General features: G+C 57.4%; 1 protein-coding gene across 1 annotated transcript; it reads right to left on the bottom strand.

Moving 5' to 3' along the window:
• Window positions 1-1,923: 1,923 nt before the first annotated feature.
• Window positions 1,924-9,151, bottom strand: LOC133218173 (serine/threonine-protein phosphatase 4 catalytic subunit). Its single transcript, XM_061364325.1, has 8 exons — window positions 9,054-9,151; window positions 8,130-8,181; window positions 7,873-7,923; window positions 7,057-7,158; window positions 5,998-6,171; window positions 5,177-5,303; window positions 3,598-3,787; window positions 1,924-2,121 (listed from the first exon to the last, which is right to left on the bottom strand). The coding sequence occupies exons 1-8, from the start codon at window positions 9,149-9,151 to the stop codon at window positions 1,992-1,994; spliced, it is 924 nt and encodes a 307-aa protein (XP_061220309.1). The 3' UTR covers window positions 1,924-1,991.
• Window positions 9,152-10,200: the final 1,049 nt, after the last annotated feature.

Here is a 10,200-nt window from a genome sequence, read left to right as displayed (position 1 = left end):
CAATGGGTGCCCCATAGAGAGATCCCTGCCCCATAGCAAGCCCCAATGGGTGCCCCATAGAGGGCCCCCCAGCCCCATAGCAGCCCCCATTGGCTGCCCCACAGCAGAACCCAATGGGTGCCCCCATTCACCTCATAACAAACCCCAAGAGCTGCCCCATAGAGGGCCCCTCTGCCCCATAGCAGGACCCAATGGCTGACCCATAGAGGGTTCCCCTGCCCCATAGCAAGGCCCAATGGCTGCCCCCATTCACCCCATAGCAAACCCCAATGACTGCCCCATAGAGAGCCATCCCTGCCCCACAGCAAGGCCCAATGGGCGCCCCATAGAGGGCCCCCCTGCCCCACAGCAGCCCCCATCCGCTGCCCCACAGCAGAACCCCCTTCCCCATACCCGCCTCCCCTGCCCCATAGCAAACCACAACGCCTGCCCCATAGCAAAGCCCCCCCCTGCCCCATAGCGCTCCCGTTACCGGTCTCTCTCCCCTCAGGCCGGAGGCCGCCGCTGATGGCGCCGGAAGCTGAAGGGGGGGGGGAAGGGGGGGGGAAGGGAGGGGGCGGCGCCTCCCGCTCCGCCTCAAAATGGCGGCCGCGCCCCCCCCCCTTCGCTTCTCGTTACCGGTTCCCCCCTTTTTCTTTTTCCCCTCCCCCACCTCCCTACCCCCACTTTCCCACCCCTCCCCTCCCCCCCCCGATCGTTCAAGTCCCCTCCCCCCGCTCCGGTGCTCACGGTTCCGAGGCTCGGGCCCGGCGGCAAAATGGCGGCGACGCGTGAGGGGAGGACGGAGGGAAGGAAGGAAGGCGGAGGGGGGCGTGGCCTCGATGGGGAGATCTCGCGAGACTTCCGGCCCGCCTCCTCCGCATACAACGCTATTGGGGAAAAGGGGGGGGGAGATCTCGCGAGATCTCCGCGCCCGCCCGTCCCTCTTCTCGCGAGAAGCAACCAGCGAGGAAATGGCGGCGGCAGCGGCGGCAGAGGAAAGGGGGCGTGGCCATCTCACAGGCTCCGCCCACCCCCCCCCACCACCACCTCGGTGCTCCTGATTGGCCAATGACGTTCAGGCCCCACCCCCTCCCCCCCCGCCGGAAGCGACGTCGCGACGTTGCCCTTACCCGCACGTGGCGGCGGTGCGGGCATGGCGGCGGCCATGTTGACGGCGGGGAGGCCGCCATATTCGGTTAGCCACGTGACTCCTCCCCCCCTCCCCATCCCCATCCCCCCCCCATCATTTTTCGACACTTTGGGGCTTTTTGGAGGTTTTTTGGAGTTTTTTTTATCTAAAAGGAGCAGAAACGGCCTCAAAAAAAAAACCCTGTTTGGAGGGAAACGGGGGGAGGGGAAGGGGGAAAGGGAAGGGGGGGAGGGGTCATCCCAGAGGTCACCGGAGGTCCCCAAAGGTCATGAAGGGGCCGTAAGGTCAAGGCTCACCCATAGGTCATGGCGGGGTCGCTTAAGGTTAAAGGTCACCCCATAGGCAATGGGGGTGACTTGAAGGTCAAAGGTCAACCGTGAGGTCACAGGGGGTCCTTAAAAGTCAATGGTCACCCCATTTTGGCTATGGGGTTAATAAAGGTCAAAGGTGACCCCATAAGTCATGGGGGTCACGCCATAGGTCACGTGGGGTCCCTAAAGGTCAAGGGTCACCCATGTGAGAGGGTTCACTCAAGGTCAAAGGTCACCCCATAGGGTCACACTGGGCACATTCGGGAGGGGGGCAGGGGCAGGCAGTGACCCCAGTTGACCCCCTTGACCTCACGTGACCCCATTGTGCCCATTGACCCGCATTGATCCCATTGACCGCCATTGACCTCCATTGACCCCCATTGACTCCATTGACCCCCACTGACTCTCATTGGCCTCCATTGACCCCATTGACCTCCATTGACCCCATTGACCCCCATTGCTACCCATTGACCACAGGTGACCCCATTGACTCCCATTGACCCCCCTTGACCCCCGGTGACCCCGGATGACCCCGGATGACCCCGGGGTCACAGGAAGTAGTCGGCCACGGGCTTCTTGGCGGGGATCCCGCGCGTCTCCTGCGGCGCCGCCTCGAAGATGATGAACTCCTTCTGCAGGTGCTCGTCCAGCTCCAAGATGGCCGCCACGTTCCCGCACCTGCGACCCACAGAGACCCATAGAGACCCATAGAGACCCCATAGAGACCCATAGAGACCCATAGAGACACATAGAGACCCATAGAGACCCCATAGAGACCCCATAGAGACCCCATAGAGACCCATAGAGACCCATAGAGACACATAGAGACCCATAGAGACCCCATAGAGACCCATAGAGACCCCATAGAGACCCCATAGAGACACCATAGAGACACCATAGAGACACCATAGAGACCCATAGAGACCCCATAGAGACCCATAGGGACCCATAGAGACCCCTAGAGACCCAAACAGACCCCATAAGGACCCATAGAGACACATAGAGACCCATAGAGACCCCATAGAGACCCAAACAGCCCCATAGGGACCCATAGAAACCCATAGGGACCCATAGAGACCCTATAGAGACCCATACAGATCCCATAGGGACCCATAGAGGCCCTACAGAGACCCATAGAGACCCCATAGGGACCCACAGAGACCCACAGAGACCCAAACAGACCCCATAGGGACCCATAAAGACCCCACAGAGACCCAAGGCGTGTCCTTAGCGTGTCCTTAGTGTGTCCTTAGCATGTCCTTAGCATGTCTCTATCCCCTTAGCATGCTGCTATTCCCCTTAGCATGTCCTTAGCATGTCACTCTCCCCCTTAGCATGTCCTTAGCATGTCTCTACCCCCTTAGCATGTCCTTAGCATATCTCTGTCTCTCTTAGCATGCTGCTATCCCCCTTAGCATGTCCTTAGTGTGTCCTTAGCATGTCCTTAGCATGTCTCTACCCCCTTAGCATGTCCTTAGCATGTCCTTAGCGTGTCCCTATCCCCCTTAGCATGCCCTTAGCGTGTCCTTATCCCCCTTAGCATGTCCTTAGCATGTCAATATGTCCCTTAGCATGTCCTTCGCATGTCTGTACCCCCTTAGCATGTCTCTGTCTCTCTTAGCATGTTGCTATCCCCCTTAGCGTGTCCTTAGCGTGTCCTTAGCGCGCCCCTCACCGGTAGCAGTAGTTGGGGGCGGACCAGACGGTGAGCACGGTCTCCCCGAAGTGCCCCTAACTACAGACCCAATGGGTGTCTATGGGCATTACCCCCTTAGCATGTCCTTAGTGTGTCCTTAGCATGCCCTTAGCGTGTCTCTACCCCCTTAGCGTGTCCTTAGCATGCCCTTAGCGTGTCTCTACCCCCTTAACATGTCCTTAGCGTGTCCTTAGCATGTCCTTAGCGTGTCTCTACCCCCTTAGCATGTCCTTAGCATGTCCTTAGCATGCCCTTAGCATGTCTCTACCCCCTTAGCATGTCCTTAGCATGCCCTTAGCATGTCTCTACCCCCTTAGCATGTCCTTAGCATGTCCTTAGCATGCCCTTAGCATGTCTCTACCCCCTTAGCATTTCCTTAGCATGCCCTTAGCATGTCTCTGCCCCCTTAGCGTGTCCTTAGCATGTCCTTAGCATGCCCTCAGCGCGCCCCCCCTCACCGGTAGCAGTAGTTGGGGGCGGACCAGACGGTGAGCACGGTCTCCCCGAAGTGCCACTTGTAGCCCTCCATGACGAGCTGGTGCGCGCGCCCGATCATGGCGATGGCGTTGGCGGCGTTGAACTGGGCCACCACATCGCTGCCAAACAGGTACCCGGCCCCCCGGGGGGACACCCCCCAGCCCGTGGTGTCTGCAAGGGGGATATGGGGGGGTATGGGGGGGGTATGGGGGGATATGGGGGGGATATGGGGGGGTATGGGGGTGTATGGGGGGGATATGGGGGGGATATGGGGGTCTATGGGGGGGATATGGGGGGATATGGGGGGATATGGGGGGGATATGGGGGGATATGGGGGGGTATGGGGGGATATGGGGGGATATGGGGGGATGGGGGTCTATGGGGGTCTATGGGGGGGAATGGGGGGGATATGGGGGGATATGGGGGTCTATGGGGGTCTATGGGGGTCTATGGGGGTCTATGGGGGGTCTATGGGGGTCTATGGGGGTCTAGGGGGGTCTATGGGGGTCTATGGGGGGTCTATGGGGGTCTATGGGGTCTAGGGGGGGTATTGGGGTCTATGGGGGTCTCTATGGGGGTCTATGGGGGCTCTATGGGGGGTCTATGGGGTCTATGGGGGTCTATGGGGGTCTATGGGGGGTCTATGGGGGTCTATGGGGGGTCTATGGGGTCTATGGGGGTCTATGGGGGTCTATGGGGGTCTATGGGGGGTCTATGGGGGGTCTATGGGGTCTATGGGGGTCTATGGGGGTCTATGGGGGTCTATGGGGTTCTATGGGGGTCTATGGGGTCTATGGGGGTCTATGGGGAGCCGCTTCCATTGAGTGTCAATGGTGCTGGGGAGCGAGGCACGGGGTGGCCGCTAGGGGGCGCCATAGTGCTCTATGGGGGGATATGGCGGGGCTATGGTCTATGGCTTTAATGGGCTATGGGGCCAATGGGTCTACAGGCTATGGGGGGGGCTATGGGGCTGCCACTATGGGGAATGACCCCCCCCTAATACAGCCACCCCATTGGAGCCCCCATTGCACATTACACATACCCATAGACACGCTCCAACACGCTCCAACACCCTCTAACACGCTCCAACACGGTTTAACATGCTGTAACACGCTCCAACACGCTCTAACACGCTGTAACACGCTTTAACACACTCTAACATGCTGTAACACGCTGTAACATGGTTTAACACGCTCTAACACACTGTAACACACTCTAACACGGTTTAACATGCTCCAACACGCTCCAACACGCTCTAACACGCTCTAACACGCTCTAACATGGTTTAACACGCTCTAACATGGTTTAACACGCTCTAATACGCTGTAACATGCTCTAACATGGTTTAACATGCTGTAACACGCTCTAACATGCTGTAACACGCTCTAACACACTCCAACATGCTCCAACACACTCTAACATGCTCCAACACGCTCTAACACGGTTTAACACGCTAGAACACGCTCCAACACGCTAGAACACGCTCCGACATGCTCTAACACGCTCCAACACGCTCTAACAGGCTAGAACACGCTCCGAGACGCGCGCGCGGGGCCTCACCCTCGGGGTCGGACCAGAGCAGGTCGCACATGGGGCCGTCGTGAGGCACCTCCTGCTTGCGGTCAATGGTGCGGATCTGGTCCAGGGTCTGGATGGAGGGCGAGAGCCCGCCGTGCACACAGAAGATCTGCGGGGGAGGGGGCACACGTGGGCTTAGCGTGGGCTTAGCATGTTTGTGTGCTTAGTGTGTGCTTAGCCTGTGCTTAGCATGTTTGTGCCCTTAGCATGTTCTTAGCATGTTCTTAGCGTGTTTGTGCCCTTAGCATGTCCTTAGTGAGTCCTTAAGTGCGTCCTTAGCATGTCCTTAGCCTGTCCTTAGCATGTTTGTGCCCTCAGTGTCCTTAGTATGTCCTTAGCCTGTCCTTATCATGTTTGTGCCCTTAGCATGCCCTCAGCGTGTCCTTAGCATGTCCTTAGGATGTCGTTAGCCTGCCCTTAGTGTGTCCTTAGCATGTGCTTAGCATGTTCTTAGCCTGTCCTTAGCGTGTTAGTGCCCTTAGCCTGCCCTCAGCGTGTCCTCAGCGTGCCCTTCGCGTGTCCTTAGCATGTTAGTGCCCTTATCATGTCCTTATCATGTCCTTAGCCTGTCCTTAGCATGTTTGTGTCCTCAGCCTGTCCTTAGCATGTTAGTGTCCTTAGTGTGCCCTTAGCATGTCCTTAGCCTGTCCTTAGCGTGTCCTTAGCCTGTCCTTAGCATGTTAGTGTCCTTATCATGTCCTTATCATGTCCTTATCATGTCCTTAGCCTGTCCTTAGCATGTTAGTGCCCTTTGCATGCCCTCAGCCTGCCCTCAGCCTGCCCTCAGCCCGTCAGTGCCGCACCTTGCCGTCGATGATGGCCGAGAGGCTGAGGTAGTCGAAGATCTCGGTGCAGTAGCGCCACACGGTGACGGAGCCGTACTTGCGCAGGCACTCGTCGTAGAAGCCGTAGACCTGCGTGATCTGGCGGCTCTCGTGGTTGCCCCGGATCAGGGTGATGCGGTCCGGGTAGCGCACCTGCAATGGGGGGGTAATGGGGTTCCTATGGGTACCTTCTCTATGGGGAAGCAATGGGGTTCCTATGGGTGCCGCACCTGCAATAGGGGGGGGTAATGGGGTCCCTATGGGTGACACTGCTATGGGGAGGCAATGGAGTCCCTATGGGTAGCGCACCTGCAATGGGGTCCCTATGGGTGACTCTGCTATGGGGGGGTAATGGGGTTCCTATGGGTACCACACCTGCAATGGGGTCCCTATGGGTGACACCGCTATGGGGGGGTAATGGGGTCCCTATGGGTACCACACCTGCAATGGGGGCCCTATGGGTGACACCGCTATGGGGGGGTAATGGGGTCCCTATGGGTACCTTCTCTATGGGGCGGCAATGGGGTCTCTATGGGTAGCACCACTATGGGGTGGTAATGGGTTCCCTATGGATACCCCCTCTAAGGGTCCTCCCAGGCAGTAGGGGGCGCCAATGGGTTCCTATGGATACCCCTCTATGGGTCCTCCCAGGCAGCAGGGGGCGCTAATGGGTTCCTATGGATCCCCTCTATGGGTCCTCCCAGGCAGTAGGGGGCGCTAACAGGTTCCCTATGGACCCACATGGGTCCTCCCGCACACCAGGGGGCGCCACCACCTTCCTACCGCTTGGGTCTCCCTATGGGTCCCTCCCTATAGGTTCCCCCCTTTAATGTGCAGGTCCCATGGGATGCCCCATACATTGGGGGTCCTGCCCCATACATTGGGGTCCAGCCCCACACATTGGACTCTGCCCCACACATTGGGGTCCAGCCCCACACACTGGGCTCATGCCCCACAGATCAGGGTCTGCCCCACACATGGGGGTCCTGCCCCACACATGGGGGTCCTGCCCCACACATGGGGGTCCCCCCGCCCCACCTTGAGCGCCAGCAGCAGCAGGAAGGTCTCGACGCTGTAGAAGCCCCGGTCCACGAAGTCCCCCATGAACAGGTAATTGGTCTCGGGGACATCGCCCCCCACCTGTGGGGCACAAAGGGGGCACTTATGGGGCAGGAGGGGGGCACTTATGGGGCAGGAGGGGGGCACTTATGGGGCAAGAGGGGGGCACTTATGGGGCAGGAGGGGGGCACTTATGGGGCAGGAGAGAGGCGCTTATGGGGCAGGAAGGGGGCACTTATGGGGCAGAAGAGGGGCACTTACGGGGCAGGAGGGGGGCACTTATGGGGCAGGAGAGAGGCGCTTATGGGGCAGGAAGGGGGCACTTATGGGGCAGGTGGGGGGCACTTATGGGGCAGGTGGGGGGCACTTATGGGGCAGGTGAGGGGCACTTATGGGGCAGGAGGGGGCACTTATGGGGCAGGAGGGGGCACTTATGGGGCAGGAGGGGGGCACTTATGGGGCAGGAAGGGGGCACTTATGGGGCAGAAGAGGGGCACTTATGGGGCAGGAGAGAGGCGCTTATGGGGCAGGAAGGGGGCACTTATGGGGCAGGTGGGGGGGCACATATGGGGCAGGTGGGGGGCACTTATGGGGCACAGGGGGGCACTTATGCTGCAGGAGGGGGGCACTTATGGGGCAGGGGGACTGCACTTATGGGGCAGGAGGGGGGCACTTATGGGGCAGTAAAGGGATGTGAGGAAGGTGTTATGGGGCAATGAGGGGGTCCAGGAACACTTGGGGGTCACTTGGGGGTCACTTGGGGGTCGGGGGGGGTGCACTTGTGGGGCAGCTCACCCTGAAGAGCTCCTTGAGGTCATAGAACTGCCCATGGATGTCACCACAGACCTGGGGGGGGAATGGGGGTCAGAGACACACTGCCCCATAGCCCCCCATATCCGCCCCATAGCCCCCTATATCCCCCCCATAGCCCCCCATATCCACCCCATAGCCCCCTATACCCGCCCCATAGCCCCCCATATCCGCCCCATAGCCCCCTATAGCTGCCCCATATCCGCCCCATATCCGCCCCATAGCTGCCCCATAGCTCTCACCGTGACCGGGGAGTCCACCCTCTGCACGTTGCTCTCCTCCACCAGGATCTCCCTGCAGGCAATGGGGGGGTGTTAATTGAGGGCATGCAAATGAGGCAGTGTATGCAAATGAGGCTCTGCAAATGGAGTTGTGTATGCAAATGAGATGATGTATGCAAATGAGGGCCTGTATGCTATAGAGTGTATGCAAATGGGTCCCTGTAGGCAAATGAGAGTGCGTGCAAAATGAGGCACTGTATGTAAATGAGAGCGTATGCAAATGAGTGTATGCAAATGGGTCCGTGTGTGCAAATGAGGCACTATATACAAATGAGAGGCATGCACGCAAATGAAGGTGTATGCAAATGAGGGGTGTGCACGCAAATGAGGTATGTGTGCAAATGAGGGGGTGTATGCAAATGAGGGGGTCTGTATTCAAATGAGGGTGGCTGTGTGCAAATGAGGGGTGTGTATGAAATGGGGTGTGTTCGCTAATGAGGATGTCTATGCAAATGAAGGGGTGTGCATGGAAATGAAGGGTTTGCGTGCAAACTAAGGGATGTGTATGCAAATGAGGCAGGGTGTATGCAAATGAGGGGCTGCCCCATATGCAAATGAGGGGGTGTGTATGCAAATGATGGGGTGTACAGGGGTGAGGGGTGTGTATGGAAATGAGGGTTGTGTACGCGAATGACGGGTGCCTATATGCAAATGAGGGGGTATGTATGCAAATGATGGGATTGTACGGAGGTGAGGTTGCCCATATGCAAATGAGGGGCTGTATGGAAATGAGGGGGTTTGGATGCAAATGATGGGGGTGTACGTGGGTGAGCGTCTGTATGGAAAAGAGGTTGGGTGTATGGATATGCAAATGAGGGGGCGTGTCGGTATGCAAATGAGGGGATGTCCGTATGCAAATGAGGGGCGTGTCGGTATGCAAATGACCTGGCCTTGGCGCACAGGGCCTTGACCTCGCTCTCCTTGATGAGCTCGCAGCGCCGCAGCTGCTCGATCTGCCGGTCCAGGTCGCTCAGCTCCCCCATCCCTGCCGGTCATTAGCATACGCTCATTAGCATACGGCTCATTAGCATACGGCTCATTAGCATACGGGTCATTAGCATAGGGTCATTAACATAGGATCATTAGCATGGTGTCATTAACAGGCTAGTTAGCATGGGGTAATTAGACTAGTTAGCAAAGGGTCATTAACATAGGGTCATTAACACAGGCTCATTAACATAGGCTAGTTAGCATAGGGTCATTAACCATAGGGCCATTAACATATGCTAATTAGCATAGGGTCATTAACAGGGTCACTAAAATAGGCTAGTTAGCATAGGATCATTATAATAGACTAGTAAGCATAGGGTCATTAACATAAGCTAGATACCATAGGATCATTAACCATAGGGTCATTAACATAGGCTAGTTAGCATAGGGTTATTAGCATAGACTAGTTAGCATAGGGTCATTAACATAGGCTAGTTAGCATAGGGTCATTAACATAGGCTAGTTAGCATAAGGTCATTAACATACTCTAACATAGGGTCGTTATCATAGGACAACTAACAGGCTCATTAACATACGCTAATTAACATAGGGTCCATAACACATGCTACCAAACAGCATCACAAACACGGGCTCATTAACATATGCTAATTAACATAGGCTCAGTAGCATGGGTCCATAGACCCCCCATATAACCCCCATATCCCCCCCATATCCTCCCATAGACCCCCATAGACCCCCCATAGACCCCCCATAGACCCCCCATAGACCCCCATAGACCCCCATAGACCCCCATAGACCCCCCATAGACCCCCATAGACCCCCATAGACCCCCATAGACCCCCATATCCCCCCCATAAACCCCATAGAGCCCCATAGCCCCCCCATACCCTCCATAAGACCCCTCATATGACCTAGCGCCCCCATGACCACCCACAGACCCCCATAGACCACCCACAGACCCCCATAGACCCCCCATAGATCCCCATACACCCCCATATCCCCCCATATCTCCCCATAGACCCCCATAGATCCCCATAGACCCCATAGGGCCCCACCGGCAGCGACCTCCGGCGCCGCGGCC

This window comes from Neopsephotus bourkii, unplaced genomic scaffold (genome assembly GCF_033783945.1).
Source record: "Neopsephotus bourkii isolate Nb327-2 ecotype Australia unplaced genomic scaffold, CSIRO-AGI_Nbou_v1 NB_1206, whole genome shotgun sequence".
NCBI classification, from domain to species: domain Eukaryota; kingdom Metazoa; phylum Chordata; class Aves; order Psittaciformes; family Psittacidae; genus Neopsephotus; species Neopsephotus bourkii.
Note: the sequence above shows the minus strand (reverse complement) of the source record. Positions and strands in the feature narration are given on the sequence as shown.